The 17,466-nt window shown below is 42.8% G+C and overlaps 1 protein-coding gene across 1 annotated transcript in view; it reads left to right on the top strand.

Moving 5' to 3' along the window:
- Positions 1-918: 918 nt before the first annotated feature.
- CACNA1C (calcium voltage-gated channel subunit alpha1 C) overlaps positions 919-17,466 on the top strand; it is an 806,686-nt gene continuing 790,138 nt past the window's right edge. Inside the window, exons 1-2 of the mRNA XM_007937025.2 lie at positions 919-1,247; positions 4,671-4,776. Of these exons, the coding sequence (XP_007935216.1) occupies positions 952-1,247; positions 4,671-4,776 (402 nt within the window). The 5' untranslated portion in view covers positions 919-951. The remainder of the gene's footprint in view (positions 1,248-4,670; positions 4,777-17,466) is intronic.

Genomic DNA, 17,466 nt, shown 5'->3' with positions numbered 1-17,466 from the left:
CAGGCTGCTTTGCATGGCAGCTGACTTCCCCTGGTGTGAGCATCTCTAGAGAGTCAGGTGGGAGCAATGTTGCCTGTTTTTTGGACTGAGGCTTCTATTGATCAAAACATCCGCCAAAGGCCCAACCCATTTTAATAGAGGAGGCAGAGATCCATCTTCTCAATGAGACAAGTGTCAGAGAATTGTCTGACATGTTTCAAACCTACCACAGCATCCCTGCGTACTGCTATCCAAACAACACTTCATGCTCAGAGAGTTTGTGGTAGCTGGATGTGACCTTACTTTGGTTCAACTCCCTCATTTGATTATATTTATTTTTATTTTTTGGAATTCAGGTGCACAGAGTTTAGTGAATCATACTTTCCTATTTACATTTATTATCATTGATCCATGCAGTTACCTGTCTCATTCACTCATTCATTCATTCATTCATTCATTCTTCTCCTTGATCTTTATATCCTATGCTAATTTTCCTCCTCCTTGCCTTTCTTACACAATCATTTGATCCTATTTAATGAATATCTTTTTATTTGTGTGTGTTCTTATAAATATATAACTTTAATTTGCATTGTGTACTTATTTTGCATCTTCCTTTTCCCACTATCATCATGTTTCTAAGGTCCGTATAAGCTGTAATGTATACATCTAATTTCTTGTCCCCCTAAAAGGAGGTGTGAGGCTCAGGGAAGGGGGTATCACATGTCTGAGGTCACACAGCTGAAAACTAGGACTATTTCGTGACTTTCTCTCCTATATATCACATTCTGGTCTTTCCAGTGTGCCACTGCTCAGCATTCCACAATATGTTGAAATAAGATTTTTTAAAAAATTGTGAGTCTGGGATCCAGAGCTTGCTACAAGCTCACCTGTTTTCTCTCCAGTAACTGTTGTCCTCTGTCCTCACTTCATGCAGGTTCCAACTATGGGAGCCCCCGCCCAGCTCATGCCAACATGAATGCCAATGCAGCTGCAGGGCTTGCCCCCGAGCACATCCCCACCCCAGGGGCAGCCCTGTCCTGGCAAGCAGCCATCGATGCGGCTCGACAGGCCAAGCTGATGGGCAGTGCTGGCAATGCCACCATCTCCACGGTCAGCTCCACACAGCGGAAGCGGCAACAGTATGGCAAACCCAAGAAGCAGGGCAACACGACTGCCACGCGCCCACCCCGTGCCCTGCTCTGCCTGACTCTGAAGAACCCCATCCGGAGGGCGTGCATCAGCATTGTTGAATGGAAATATCCTTTTGAGTTCTGGGCTAGGCAGGGTGCGCTTAGGAGCCCTGAGATGTGGGGGAGGCCTCCAAGGCCTGCCAGGCAGTGGGCTGTGTTGGCACCCTACAAACTGGTTTTCTCTCACTGTATCTCCATTCCTGGAGCATTGTTAAAGTACAGAATTCTAGGCCTTATCCCAGATTTGAGGGATCAGAACCTCTGGGGAAAGGCCTAGGAATCTGCTTGTTTAACAGCTCCCCAGGTATTTTTTTTATACAATAAGCAACATTTGAGAGAATGAGCCTTAATGGTATAAAACATCACTGCACCTAGCTGAGCTTGCCCAAGGGGTCTACATGTGTGATTGGGCTAACAGTGATTCCATGCCACTTCCTAACCTCCTTTCCCATCCTATGCCATGGCACCAGGATAGTTTTTTCATGACCTCCTCTCTCTCAATGGTGAAGATCCCCAGGACATGCAAGAAGCAGTGGTCAATGACTTTGACTCTTAGCTCAAGGGCATAAAACAGTGGTTCTCAATTTTGGCTGGACATTAGAACCACACATTTTTTAAAAAATACAAATACTTTAGCTCTACCCAAGACTAATGAATGCAGATGCTCTAGAGAAGGGCTCAACTTGCTCAGTGGCAGTGGGTTTAGCATCATAGGAAGCATGGGGTCATAGAGATGGAAAGAACCTTAAAGACCAATAGATCCATCTCTGACTTTACCAGTAATGAAATGGATCCTCACAGAAGTGACTCTCTCAGGGTCACCAATCAGTGACAGAGCAGGATTAGAACTCTGGTACTTAGTGTTAGATATTTTTATGCTAGAATTCACTTGGTGTTAGATATTTTTATGCTGGAATTCACTGGGCAGCTACTATGTCCTATGTTCTTGGGATGGGAGTGTTAGGTTTCATTAATGAGTTTCTATAGAAAGATTTGAAAGTCTTGGGTAGTGGTTGAAAGGTAAAAGAAGATAGCCTCAGGATAGAAGGATGTTTCTGTTTAGCAACAAATGTTAGCTGTGTAGATGTTTGAACACCTCAACTTTAGAGAATGCAATTCAAAATAAATTGCTACAGAGTTGGCCTGCCTATTGTGAATGGCCAGTCATGGTTTTGGTCCCCAGGTGACTTGGGGGGACTTAGCTTTGGTCAGCCCCTATTAGTCTTCTTTTGTAGCTACCCACTGTAGAATCATGGAGTTGGAAAACTAGGTGGGCCATATGGAGTAGGCACTGCCTGGAGGGGAGTAAGGCACAGAGAAGCCAAAGAACTTGCCCCAAATCACAAAGCTGACGATTCACAGAGCTGAGTTTCAAATTCAAGTTTCCCTAGTCTGAAAATTCATGTACTTCTCTCACCTTAAAGGTACTAGGTGGATGGGACCCAGTGGGACCTGAATTTGGAGACTAGATAACCCACTGCCTTTGTGGCCCTACCACCTGTGTTCTGAGTGGTCAGGGCCTCTTTTAACCTTTTCAGTTTCCTATCTGTATAAGAGAGTAATAACAGTCACCTATAAAAATGTTGTGAATGTTAAAAAAAAAAATTACACACTCATGTGAAAACATATATAGAAAACCTACCATATGAGAGATGTTCAATAAATGTTAGTTACTTTTGTTCATGTCTAACCTCCTGGGGTGGATGGACTGCTTCCTGACAGGGAGGACTGAGTGTAGAATAAAGTTCTGGTTGATGTGCAAAACCTGGGAAGAGAGGAAAGGGCAGGAATGGCACACTGCCTTCCTCAGCAGAGAGCAGTGATACAGAGGGTGGGTGGGGCTTCGTAACTGCACATGTGTGGGGTGCTATCTACTGTCCTGGGAAGTTGGAGTCAAAGTCTCATGAAAAGACCCTTGATACGGAGTCAGCTACAGTGTTAACAAGGGCAGCCATCCAGTCTCCTGTGAGCCTCAGCCACCTCATTGTAGCCCCAGCTGAGGCAGAGAGGTGCAGGTGCTTCACCAGGCCCTCCCAGGGGAGGATGCCTCCCAAGCGGAGGAGTGGAAGTGTACCCAGCCTCAGCAGCACTAATTGGACCACATTCCCAGATTATCTTGGAAGTGTAGCTGGACAGGTAAGCAGATAGCCACGTGTGTGCTAGATAGTTCTAGAAAAAGTGGGATCTAATGATATCATTAAGAGAAAGCAATTTTAAAAAATGATCTGGTCCTCACAGGGTGACATAGGACACTTTGAGGGCTTACCTGGGTTCTACCTTGCTTTTCAGCTGATGGCTTTTCTTATCTGCCCACCAGATGATGGGACTAAAACTAATCAGCTGCTGGGCTGAGTGTCATTTTCTTAAACAGGTGTGAAAAAGTTTAGAAGGGGAAGGGGGAAGAGGTGATGTGATAGACTTCACATTACTAGGCTGGAAACTTGACACTGAGGGGTGACTTGCTTGGAGGGCATAAACTGGGCCCTTCCTTTGAAATTTCCCCTAACTTGTCTTCATTTGTGGGTGTAGTGTAGGTCTCATTGGAGGGGATATTATCACATTAGCTCATTTTTCTCTTAAAAATGTGTCCTGCCTGGTATTTTGGTGAAGGAAAAAAAAAAAAAAAAAAAAATCGGGGCTTGGGAACCTTTTTGAGTGTACTGCTGATGGTGAGTGAGCCCCAGGCGCCAGGTTGTCCCTCAGTCTTAGCAAATAGCAGTGGAAAAGTCGAGAGGACCTCAAATATAAGTGTTGCCCACTGAAGACAGTGCCTCCACAGGCTGAAGAAGAGTTCACACTCTTCTCTGTGAAACTATGTCTTAAATGAACTGTGTTACTTGAAACACAGAGTACCCATCCTGCCATGCTCCTGGGGATCTCAAGCACCTGGTATGTCTTCAGGTTCTCTAGAAACTGTCAGAGGACGAGGGAGAAAACAAAAACAAAAACAAAACAACACTCTAAACTTCAGTTTAAAAGATTAAAACCCAGACCTCCCAACTTGGATTAAAAAGATTAAAAATCGTATCTCTCTCACGTCCCTCGTCCCTCACGTCTCTTCCACCCTGAGCCTGGCTATTTGAATCCCCAGGGGGTAGGTGTGTAAACCATGAGGAAAGGGATATGGGGTGGGGGGTGAGTGTGTGAGTCCTGTCTGAGGCAGGCACTGCTCTTTAAAACAACCCCAAATACACATGAGGGAAGATGAAGTCAAATGCAATCTAAATAAATAAAAGAAGGGGGAAAAAGTTTTTAGAAATCTGTGTTTACTCTGGCACGCGACTGGCCTCCACTGCTTTTGACATATTAGGAAAAATTTTGGCGGGGACCCACGAGAAGCACTTAAAAAGGCATATGTTTCTTTTCAGAATACAAGGGGCTTGGAATGCATTGTTTAAACAAAATTCTTATGAATCTTTGATTCATTTTTGAAAACATGTATAGATGTATGTTTGCTTCACTTGTGCTTTCTGCATTAACTTCCTTAACTCTCTTCCTCAGACCATTTGAAATAATTATTTTACTGACTATTTTTGCCAATTGTGTGGCCTTAGCAATCTATATTCCCTTTCCAGAAGATGATTCCAATGCCACCAATTCCAACCTGGTAAGTCTACCTTCCTTGAGTTGCTGCTTTTCTTACCTAATGGAGAGTTGTGCTTGAGTCCCATGGATTCAAGTTGGAATGTGGAAAGGAAGTAAGCCATGTATGTGACATGTTCAGAAGCACTGCAGAGCTCCAACCTGGAATGCTGTTTAGCTCTTTATTCAAATCAGCACCTGTCTTATCACAGCCTGTTTTCGGAAATAATATTCCAATTAGGTGGTAGTGAGCTCTGGGTGTGTGTGAGTGTGTGTGTGTGCTTTGAGTAGCAAATCCTGTGTGCTACCAAATGTGCTGTGTAAGTTGCAAGTGGGAGCTCTGGTAGCATAGTGGCTAAGACACTTGCCTGCTAACCAGACGGCTGGCGGTTCAAACCCACCAGCCACTCCTCAGAAGGAAGGTTGGGCAATCCTACTTCCGTAGTGATACTGCCTCGGAAACCCAAGGAGGGGTCGCTATGAGTCGGGCCGACTCGACGGCACATAACAACAACAACAACAAGTTGCAAGTGCAGGTGTTTGTAGGAACGAGCATTTATTCTTGGATCATTTGTTACATTTATTTTAATTTCCTTCATTCTGTTGGTGGGGTCTGCTCACGTGACCTGCAGCATTGCTGCACAATAAATAATTTCTAGGAAGCTTTTAGGAAAGTTTGCTTTTGAAGCCAAGATGTATTATTTAGTTAAAAAGGTTTCATTTTCTTGGGAAAGGAGGCTTTCCGTTTGGATTGTTGGGAGGCCAGTGTTGGCAATTGGGGTTTAGGATTTGTCCATGGAAAAATTGGAGACTGTGTTTACTTTTGGCTGAGTGTGAAGTCATTACAGAGGCCTTTGCTCCGTCTGGGCATGTGAGGAAAAGAGCTCTGGAATGCAAGTGGCAGAATCGGGGCACTCTGGGATGCCTCTGGGATAGGCCTATGGCAAAATCCTGTCTCTCTCTCTCACCCTCCCCTGCACTCCCCGTTGCTTTTCATACAATTTCCACAAAGCATTTGGTCACTAACGCCTCCATTTCCCTCCCTAGCACCTTCCTCTAATTAATGAAATTGGACTGGCTGATAAGATTGCTTTTCAAAGAAGCAGAAAGTTTACAGAATTCTCCTTGCTACTGTTGCCAGTTACTGATGCTATTATGGGTGGTTTTTTTTTTTTTGCTGGGGTAGTCTTTTTAACCTTTGACATTTCCCCTGACCCTTCAACAAATAAATCTGATAAACGTTTTTAAACTTCTCTGCTGTTTTCCCATTTTTCACAATTAGCTGCAGATCCATATTGGGTAAGGTGTTCAGTGTGTGCTCGTGGTTGTGTCTTATGGCTTAGCTTGGGGCCACGTGTTGGGGACAGGTTCCAAAGCTGGGTCAGTGAGTGCTGAGTGATGACATGGTTGGACTCTGTAGGCAGAGCATTAGCTGAAGTCCATGCGGCCTTGTGAGGTGTGACCTTGTCTCTTAACAGGCAAGAAATCTTGACTGTGACAAAATAAATAGAAGCAAAAGTGTCGCACAAATGATCCCTGGAAAAGCAAGTGCTCCTTTCATTGGTTATATTTCTCCTTTTTATGCCCCCACTGCTGATCCTCCCTAACTCCCTTGCAGCTCTACTTAATTGGTTATTATTATTATTTTTTCAAAGAGCTCTGGTTACAAATAGAATCTACTTCTTGTTCTTAAGCCAGTGAAGTTTTGGGTGGACTCTAGGCCAAAGCAGGGCTGAAAGTGGGTAGAGAAATTTGTTTTTGGCCCCAGAGATGGCCACATAATAGCACCCTGACCCCAGAGTTCACAGGAGGATTAGTGATGCCACTTGGGGTGCAGAGGGAGATTAGGGAAACTTTGGACTGGCTGAGATCCTGTAGCCCTGTACCTCTGGGTGGTAGAGGGCTGGTGAGAGAGCAAGGGGTCACATTGGATTTTTTCTGGAGCTGGAATGGTGGTGGCCAGGTACAGATAACAGTGGAGAGACAGTGATTTCTTTTTTTAAAAAATTATACCATGGAGTAATGAAAGTGTTTTAATACTATATTGTATCGATGGTTACACAACTGTATAGATTTACTAAAAATCATTGAAGTATATACTTAAAATGAGTAGATTTTATGCAATATAAATTATGTCTCAATGGAAGTTTTTTTTTTTTTTTTTTTTTTTTTAAATAATAACACCAGCATGCATACCTAGGCCTCCCAAGGCCTTCCATCATCAGGCTTCTGTTGCCTATTGCTCCACTATTGTTTCAAAATGAAGGGTGAGATTAGAGAGATGGAAGGAGGGAGGTACCAAGGGTAACCAGTGAACTTTGTCAGTGAGGTTACACTGTGTATTTGGAGAGTACAGGAGAAAGTGTGGGGAATTTCAAAATGAGCTTTAGGTCCGTGGACAGTTCTTCCTCTTTTCAAGTAAGAGGTTATGTGTTGGGTAGTGACTTATTAAATTAAGCAAGCATACTCAAGTTTCCTCCATCCCAAAGCCAAACAAATGTATTTTCCTCATTTCTTCTTGTTCCATCCCTGACTTCCTTTGATGACTACATATATAGGTGTGTGTATGTGTGTGTTTATATATATTTGTGTACGTATAAATATATGCATATAACTTTTTTTGGAAGAGTAGTCTATACTTGCTGACTCTGCCAGATCATTTTGTTCATTTCTTAGCTCCTTGTTCTCTGTCTTCCATCCCTGTCACTTTAATGAGATGATGGGTCTATGAAATATAACAGATAGGAATCTCAGTTGTCAAACTCAGCAAAGAAATGTAACTTTTTTTTGCTTTCCTATAACTGGACATAGTGTCTATTTTGAGATTCAGTTGTGTCAGGTGGCGTGAACTTAATCTCTGTAAATTAAGGGTTCTCAGCCCTTTCCCTGGGGTCCTGAGAACTTCCCCAAGGCCTTGTATTATAGGGCAGAGGAGCCATATTATTCATGGAGTGGTTGATCCACACTGTTGAAATGGTGTAATGACCTTCTAGAAGGACCTTGGGCTTTGGTCCATTCAGACAGTGTGGTCACTTGTTCTTTAGCCTAAGACCTTGCCAGCTGTAGATCTCTCAGCCACTTCTGGGGCTGGGAGATGGAGGCCTATCAAATTTCGGGACCCCCTTCTCAAGGATACACCCTAGACTCTAATTCATTTTTATTTCTTCTCTGACTTTCTTGTGTTTGCCATCTTGGGATCTTTGTTAAGGATTGGGACGCCTCATAGACTACTCTTGTGATCTTCTAGGAGTCCCTGGGTAGTGCAAACAGTTAATAAGCTAAGCTTCTAATTGAAAGGTTGGAGATTTTGAGTCCACCCAGAGGTGCCTTGGGAGAAAAACCTGTCAATCTCTTTTGGAAAAAAAAATCACCCACTGACAACTCTATGGAGCACAGTTCTACCCTGACACACTTGGAGTCACTGTGAGTCAGAATGGACTCAAAGCCAACTGCTTAGTTAGTTGGTGTCTTCCAGACTGTTGCTGATACCCTGACCTAGGCTCCTTTAACCCAGAAGCCTAAGATCCGACTGTCCTCCTCTGTGTTCCTTTGTGCCACACTATCGCTAGGGCAGCGAATGCCACTGACTGAGTGTGATGGTGGTCAAGGAGTATTGAAAACCCCTGAAAAAACAAACAAACCCCACATCAGCTAATAGCTCAGGAGGTGTTCCTGCTGCATGGTCATCATCACCAGTATGAGTGCTGCAGTCTCGGTCCTTCTCTTTCTCATTATCAGTAGCATCTTATGCTGTCACATGCCTCCTTCTCCACACTCTGACTCCTTGGCTTCTGGGACATAGATACTATTAGGTCTCCTCCTAGCTACCTTTCTCTTGCTTTTCTGCTGCTTTTGGCTTCTCTTCCTGCCTCTACAGGAGCTACCAGAGTTCTATTCTGGGCCCTCTTATCTTCTTTTTCTCTACTTTTTCCTTGTTGAATGCATCTGCTTTCACAATTTCAAGTTCCTTTTCCTGGTAAATTGTTCCCAAATTTACATCTCCAGCTCTAAGCTCTTTCTAAAGCCCCAGGCCAATATTTCCTGATTAAAGAAGACCCATGGAGCAGTACAGCAACTCCTGTTACCTGCTTGATCTTTACAACCGTCTGGAGAGGTTAAACCATAAAGACTCTAGAGCCCTGATGAATCTGATTCAGTAATTCTGGGGCAGGGCCTAGGAATAAGCATTTAAAAATTCCTCATAGGTACTAAATGTCAGTCAGGTTTGGGAACTACTGACCTCTTAAGTAGAGCAAAATTTGCATCAGGCAGGGGTTCGTACTCTAGCTTCATCACTTTGTAATTCTGAATTTTAAGCTTCCTCATCTGTCAAATGGAGGTGACATTGCCTCAGAGGGTTCTAGGCAAGAGCAAGGCAGACAACAACCATAAAGTTATATGTGCCAAAATGCCTTGCAGATACCTCAAACAAGCCCCAAATGGAACTCATCGCCTCTCCCATCAAAAGTAAACAAAATAATTCCTAAATGAATGCTGTTCTTCTTTTTTGCCCTTGGCTTGGTCAATGACATTGCTGTCCTGGTTGTCATATAGGGTCTCCTTTAACACCTTCTTCCCTTTACAGTGCTCATCTGAGCAGGCATTGAGACATGGAGATTCTGTTTGGCAATGTACCACATTTAGATTCCTTTCTATTCTCAAAGTCACTTGGTTCAGCTGTCTGTGCCTTAGTTTCTTCATTTGTAAAATGGAAATAGTGGTCATAATAGTATCTACCTCACAGAGTTGCTGTGAGGATTAAATGAGTTAAAATATGTAAAGCTCTTAAAGAATGCCATAGTAAGGGCTTTATTACTATTACTATTACTGTAATCATCATTCTCATCATCCTAACCCAAACTCCTGCTGCCTTTTGTCTGGACTGTTGTAATAACTTCCTTCCTGATATTCTACCTTTTGCTCCTCTTTCCTCTGCTCCATTTTATGTTTGTTCAGTCATTTGACAAACATCCATATGTGAGCTAGGCATTGTGTTTGGGATGCTTCAAGGGGCAGATTCTGTGTCTTTTAGGGAAGATAAACACATCGATAGATGTTTATAAATAGTAGAAAATCTTACAAGGGGTTAGGGTGGCAATGAGGAGGAGTGATCCATTTTACTTATTGGAGAGAGGGAGTCATTGAAAGCTTCACATGAGAAGGCATATTGGAGTTGCATCTCCTAATAAGGAGGTGATTTCCAGGCCTAATGAGACATTTCAGGCTAAGATACATACATACACCAAGGCCCTATGCTTGTATTCATTATGATTAGAGGAGGGGGTGCTGGTCACAGGTGGATGAAGGACCAGATGATGGGGGCTTCTTGGCCTGTGTTAACAGTTGAACTTACCTGCAGGTGATGAGGACACCCTGAAGGTTTTAAGAGCAGGAGACTTCTGGGTCCACATGTATATTTTAGGAAGAATGCTCTTGCATTGTGGAGAGGATGACTTGGAGGGAGGCCTCACTGTTAGGAGAAAAGAAAGATTTTCAGAAATCTAGATGATAGTGACAATAGGAATACAGAGAAGGTGAGGAATTTAGGAGGTAAACTTACCTGAACGTGTAGTTATTTGGATGTTGGAGACGAAGAAGAGTGCTGACTTCAAGGATGGTGATGCTCATAGCTGGGTGCCAGAAGAAGGACCACAGGAAAAGGGACACATTTAAGGAGAAGGGAATGATATGAACAGAGTTAGAATTGGTTCACTGAGAAGATTGTGGAGGGTGCAGATTGAGATCTTCTGCAGGCAGTAGATATGAGTTTGGAGTTCAGGAGACAGTTCACACTGAGGATGGAGCCTCGGGGATAGTCAAAGTATAGCTCGAAGAAGCCATAGGCATGTGTCCGAGTATTAGGGACAGGGTGCACAGGGAGAAGAGTTGGAAGCCAAGGCTGGAGCCCTGGAAGGTACCAACATTTGTGGAGTAGGTGGAGGACAAAGAGTCAGTAAAGAACATGAGGAAGGTTTGACCTGAGTGGTAGGAGGGAATTGTGAGAGTGAAGTCTTAGAAACTAAGGGAAGAAAGAATTGAAAAATATAAAAGAGGGATTGGTTGGTAATTCCAAAGCTTGCCTTCATGGCACATGAAGGCTGCTAACAAGATTGACCTCCTTGTGAGAAGAGCTGAGTTTAGGGCTTTGAAGGAGGGGATACTAACCTGCATTTGTAGCTTTACCTGGCCCTGGGTCCTAAAATAGTAAGTGTATGCTGGTGGTGTAGTGGTTAAGACATTTGGCTGCTAACCAATAGGTTGGTGGTTTGAACCCACCAGCCACTCCACAGGCCATCTGCTTCCACAAAGATTTATAGCCTTGGAAACCCAGTGGGGGTCACTGGGAGTCGGAATTGACTCAATGGCAGTGAGAATGACAACTTATTAAGTTGAGATTCAGTGACTGAAACCTTTCCATTGTCATGCCATCTTCGTTCTTCAAATCATTTATGTACCCCTAAAATAAAATTTGAGAACTCCATTACTTTCATAGCTTCCCCCCCCCCAATTGGTGTTTCAAAGCCCTGTTCAGCACAGGAGAGATGGCGATCCCCTTACAACAGTGGTTCTCAAACCTCAGTGACATAGACATCAGATGGAGAGTTGGCTAAATGCTGATTCCCAGGCCCTGCCTCCAGAAAGTGCTATTCTGTGACTCTAGAGTGGGCCCCAGGAGTCTTTATTTTCCACATGCTCCCCTGGTGATTCTGATGAAGATCATTACCGAATTCACCATTGTGTGAGTGGATCCTCCCTTTGGCTCTATGTTGCCATAGTTGGTTTCTGTCTACCCACAAGCTCTCTCTCTAGGATCCAAACGGAAAGATGAGACACATCAACTGCCGAGAGGTTTCCCACTTCATTGGGTTCAAGAATAATCTATTTAGCAAAGCACCCTCACACTGTCACAGAATTAGAAATGATTCTTCTCATACACACTTGCAAATTCACATCTGTGCGTGCTCCTACTCGCAGTTTCTCTCGCAAACTGGTCGGCTTCCATCCATTCTCTCACAGGCCCTTTCCTTTCTCCCACCTGTTTAAATATATTTCCCATTTATTTTTCTAGCACTTTGCTTTCTTCTCTTTCCAGGCGATGAAAAGTATTGTAGAATAGATTTTTAAAATCTTTCTCTCATTATATAAATAAAAGTCTGTTTGTTTTATGCTCCATCTAACATACACTTTCGTACCAGAATCAATCATCTTTGTTGTCTTTTCCTCATGCTAGTGAAGCATAATGAAACCTGGACTGGTCAGTGACATGACATTTCTTTATTATTCACAGTCTTGTTCTTGCCACCTGCTATGTAGTATATCATTCGTAATATGGCAACTGTAAACCTCTTCGACCAATAGCTGTTACCCAGTAGGTAAATTGTATGATGTCTGTTGAACAACCTTTGCAAACAGAGAGAAATCATTGTGTGTGGAAGACTCCCAGTTCTCTTCAAACTCTGAGGTCCACAAAGACTTGGCTTGAGTTGAAATATTAAGAGAATGTATTTGGCATTTGACCTTGTGCAAAGAACAGTGCTGTGTACTTTCTGAAGCAAGAGCCAGGCTTTAAGCAGAGATGGAGAGGGAAGGAGAAGAAGCCAGAAAAAGCTCAGTCTTTGGACTGAGTATTTCTTCCTCTTTAGGAGCTCTGAGAATAGAGACTTCAAGGGGAATGGGTCATGAAAGGGGGCTTCTACAAGTCATGGGATGCTAGCTAAACTTGAGAAAGGGTTGGGATGTCAGTTTTTTCTGCTTGTTGTTGTAAAATTGGAATAATAATGAAAGTTGCATCATAAGGTAGTGTGGGCATCAACTGGGTTAACATATGTAAAATGCTTAGAACAATGCCTGGGTCAGACAAATGTATGTTTTCCTGGAGAACTCAAAACTGGAAGCTCAAAGTCACTGCCTTTGGCGGTCCCTGGGGGTAAATTGGGATCAATGACACATTTGGCCCCAGGAGAGTGGGAGAGGAGAGCACAAAGCTCTTTTCTTGTAACTAATCCAGCAAGATTGTTGTGTCTCTGTGTATGTTGTTATTGTTAGCTGCTATTGAGTCAGGCTCCTCCCCACCCCTCCCCAATTTATGGCGAATCATGCACAATGTAATGAAATACTGTCCAGTCTTGTGCTAGCCTTATGATTGGTTGCAGATCTGACCATTGTGAGCCATAGGGTTTTCATTGGCTTGTTTTGGGAAGTACATCTCCAGGCCTTTTTTCCTGGTCTGTCTTAGCCTAGGAGCTCTGGTAGTGTAGTGCCTAAGGCACTTGACTGCTAACCAGTCAGCTGGCAGTTCAAACCCACCAGCTACTCCTCAGAAGGAAGCTTGGGCTGTACTTCTGTAGTGATACCACCTCGGAAACCCAAGGATACAGCCTCGGAAATCCAAGGAGGGGTAGCTGTGAGTTGGGTCCAACTCCGTGGCAGTGAGTTTGGTTTTTGGTTTTGTCTTATCCTGGAAGCTTTGCTGAAACCCGTTCAGCATCACAGCAACACACGGGCTTCCACTGACAGATGGATGGTGGCTGCACATGAGATCCACTGGCTGGGAATTGAACCTGAATCTCTTGCATGGAAGATAAGATTTCTACCACTGAACTAATAATGTCCTCAGTGTCTTTTATTTTCTGGTTACATAAGAAGGGAAACAAGCATTAATGGTGTAAGAAGAACCCCAAAGGGAGAGGACTGGGTGGTTTCTGGGGACTCCATGCCTTCCTCTCACAATTTTTTTTGTGTTTCTGGGTCAACCCCGTGTCCCTTCCCAATCATAACTCGAGAAGCTGGGGTGTCTGAGCCCTATAAAGTTGAAGCCCATCTATTCCTGGGTAGTGCTGGGTTAAAGATGCCTTATATGGGGTCCTGTTTTTACATGACCAAAAATTACAAGACAAGTCTGAATTCTGGCACCAACCTCTGAGGGGAACTGGTGGCCCCAAGTCAGACTTTCTAATTGGGAAGTGAGTAGAAATGCCACTTTGGGTTTGTCTATTCTTGTGGAGCTCTGGTGGCGCTGTGGTAAGGCATTTGGCTGCTAACCTAAAGGTTGGTGGTTCGAACCCAACAGATGCTGCACAGGGGAATGAGAGGCAGTCTGCTTCTATAAATCTATAAAGATTTATAGTCTTGGAAACCCTATGGGGCAGTTCTACTCTGTCCTGAAGGGTCACTATGAGTCAAATTTGACTTGATGGCAGTGGGTTATTCTTCTTACAGTGAGCTGTGATTTCTTTCATTACCTGATTTACCTAAGAGTGAGAAGTCTTTTTTTATAGGGCTTTCATTAATCAATAATGATCATAACAAAGTGAGATTATTGCTATCTTGTATGTGTCATGCTAATGTTCCAGATATGTGAGCTTTGGAGTAATACTGGGGTTATAGAATACACTAACAGATAATCACAGGTAACAAGCCACATAGTTTCTACATTGTATAATAATGCTCTCCTGTGCTGTGCAGTTAGAGGGGGAGTAGCTGAAGTATAGAGACTGTTTTTATTTTTGTTTTTGTGCTTTGAGTGCAAATTTACAGAATAAAATTTGTTTTACATTCAATAGTTTGTGTACATTTGATTTCATGCCCTGATTACCATCCCCAACCCTAGCCCACTATCCTCCCCTCCCTTCCCTGTGAATCCCCTCTCACTGTGCCCTTCTTAACTATGCACTCCTGTCTGTTCAGCTTTCCCTACATGTGAATGCTGCCCCTCTGGTGCCCCATGGCCAATTGCTCCAAGGGGTATATCTCTGTAGAGTAGGTGGGTGCATCACCCTGGATTGAGTGGTCTGCATGTAAGTCTTTCTACTTGTTGGGCTGAGTGGGCCAGTCCTTGGGAGTGAGTTTTATCCCAGGCCCGAAGTGTATCTCAGGGCCATAGTCTTGGGGGTCTCACCAGACTCCATCCGACCAGTAATTCTGGTCATTATTGTGTTTTTGAGTTTTGTTCCACATTTTCCTCCCACTCTATCCAGGATCTGCAGTTTTGATCCTTTCTTGAGTGGTTGGTATTAGTAGCCAGGCACCATCTAGTTCTTTTGGTCTTGAGGTCCATCATATCCTAGGGCTCATTGTTTCCAAATGTCCTTGATTTTCTTCACTCTTTTTTGCTTCAGGTGAGAGGAGACCATTAGCTGCATCTTAGATGGGTGCTTGAAAGCTTTTAAGACCCCAGTTGCTACTCAACCAAAGTAGGTTGTGGAACAAAATTTTTATGTACTATGTTGTGCCAGTTGAGCCTGGTGTCCCCCAATACTATGTTCCTGAGTTGGCAGGCTCAGTGGTTCTCTCTCCCAAGGTGTGACAGTGCATTGAGAAAGTGGTTCTACTGAGTGAGTCCAATCCTTAGAGGTTCTGATTGAACTGATCCAAATGGGGTGTGTGCATGGGCATAAATATATCTTAGAAGCTCCTTGAGTTATTCTCCTGTGGGGCCACAGTTGTAAGGCACTTAATCTAGGAAGAGAGACTTGGACTGTGTGGCCTTAGTTCAGTTCACTTAACCTTTCTGTTGGTGTTTCCTCTTCTGGCAAGTGGGAGTAATAACACTTGCTTAGTCATAATCATTACCACTAGTGAGTGACCACCAGGTGCCAGTGCTTTGCATACAATATTTCTGACTCATACAACAATAGATTATATTATCTATTTATTTGTTTGCTTGAGGGGGAAGAATTTATCCATGTGTTTACCACTGTATGCCTCGTGTCTTGAGCATTAACTGGTACATGTCTGGCTCTCAATAAATATTTATTGAGTGAATAAATGGGTAGGTGAATGAACCTTACCAGGTCAGTAGTGTATCTTTATTTCAAATGAGGAAACAGAATCTCAGAGAAGTAAAGAGACTTGACAAGCCAGTGGCAGAACTATAATCTGAAACCACACCTTGGGCTTTTTGCTCAATTCCCTGGGATAGATAGGGTAGCTGCAAACATCAAATTAGGTAGATGTGAAAATATTTTTAGATTAAACACTCTGTAGAAGTATTATCAAGTATTCAAAACAAAACAAAAACAATAACAACTTGGTTTTATGATATAAAATTGCTGAATCCTGGGGTAACCACAGTTAAAAAAGTTACTTTATTGTAAGATTTCTCCATGCCTTTAATATGATAACATCAGATACTGTTTGAGTTGTTTTTTTTTTTACCATGTCCAGATGCTACCCTGAGTGCTTTGTGTGAATTAATGCATTCAAGTGTCATGATAACCGTATAGGTAGATACTGTTACCATTCCCTTTTACAGATGAGGACACTGAAACTCAGAAAAGTTAAATAATTTGCCCTATGAATCATAACTATGAAGGGAAGATACTGTTATGTGTTGTTGTTGTTGTTAGGTGCTGTAGAGTCACTTCTAACTCAAAACAATCCTGTGTACAACAGAACAAAATACGACTGGGTCCTGCGCCCTCCTCACAGTCATTGCTGTGTTTGAGCCCATCGTTGCAGCCACTCTGTCAGCCCATCTTGCAGAGGGTGTTCTCTTTCACTGACCCTCTGCTTTACCAAGCATGATGTTCTTTTCCAGGGACTGGTCCCTCTCGATAACATGTCCAAAGTACATGAGATGAAGTCTTGTAATCCTCACTTCTAAGGAACATTCTGGCTGTACTTCTTCTAAGATAGATTTTTTGTGTTCTTCTGGCAGTCCATGGTATCTTCAATATTCTTCACCAACACCATTATTCAAAGACATTAGTTCTTTGGTCTTACTTATTCATTGTCTAGCTTTTGCATGCATATGAGGTTATTGAAAATACTATAACATGTGTCAGGAATACCTTAGTTCTCAGGTGACATCTTTTTAACACTTTAAAGAGGTCCTGTGCAGCAGATTTGCCTAATATAATCTGCAATTTGATTCCTTGACTGCTGCTTTCATGGGCATTGGTTGTGAATCCAAGTAAAATGAAATCCTTGACAACTTCAATCTTTTCTCCATTTATCATGATACTGCTTATTGGTCCAGTTGAAAGGATTTTTGTTTTCCTTATATGAAGTATAATCCATACTGAAGGCTGTAGTCTTTGATCTTTGTCAGTAGGTGCTTCAAGTCCTTTTTACTTACTAGCAAACAAGATTTTGTCATCTGCATATTGCAGGTTAATGAGTCTTCCTTTAGTCCTGTTGCCACATTCTTCATATAGTCCAATTTCTCAGAATATTTGCTCAGCATATAGAGTGAGTAAGTATGATGAAAGGATACAATCCTAATGCACACTCTTTCTGATTTTAAACCACGCAGTATCCTTGTTCTGTTTCTACTTAACAAGCTCTGCACAAGCACAATTAAGTGTTCTGGAATTCCTATTCTGTAGATGCAGACGATTTACCCATTCTTAACATTGTTATTCTGGACCAGACATGGAGTGCAAAATCTTTCCCATCCTTGCCATCGCAGACATCTTGAGGAATGGTGTTCCTGGGAACATACCTTAGAAAATGCTGCTGTATAGAAATGTTGTTGTTTGTTACCATTAAAGTCTGCTCTGACTCATGGCAACATAGTGTACAACAGAATGAAATGTGGCCTAGTCTTGTGCCATCTTCATGATAGTTGGTATGCTCAAGTCTATTGTTGTTGCCCACTGTGTATTTGGAGTACTTTCCAACCTAGGGGACTCAACTTTATCAGACAGCATTCTGTTGTGATCTGTAGGGTTTTTATTGGCTAGTTTTTGGATATAGATTTGCCAGATCATTC

The sequence above is a fragment of the Orycteropus afer genome, unplaced genomic scaffold (genome assembly GCF_000298275.1).
Source record: "Orycteropus afer afer isolate SDZICR_OR568_19922 unplaced genomic scaffold, OryAfe1.0 scaffold00040, whole genome shotgun sequence".
Lineage (NCBI taxonomy): Eukaryota > Metazoa > Chordata > Mammalia > Tubulidentata > Orycteropodidae > Orycteropus > Orycteropus afer.
The sequence above is the reverse complement of the archived record's forward strand: the minus strand, read 5'-3'. Positions and strand labels throughout refer to the sequence as shown.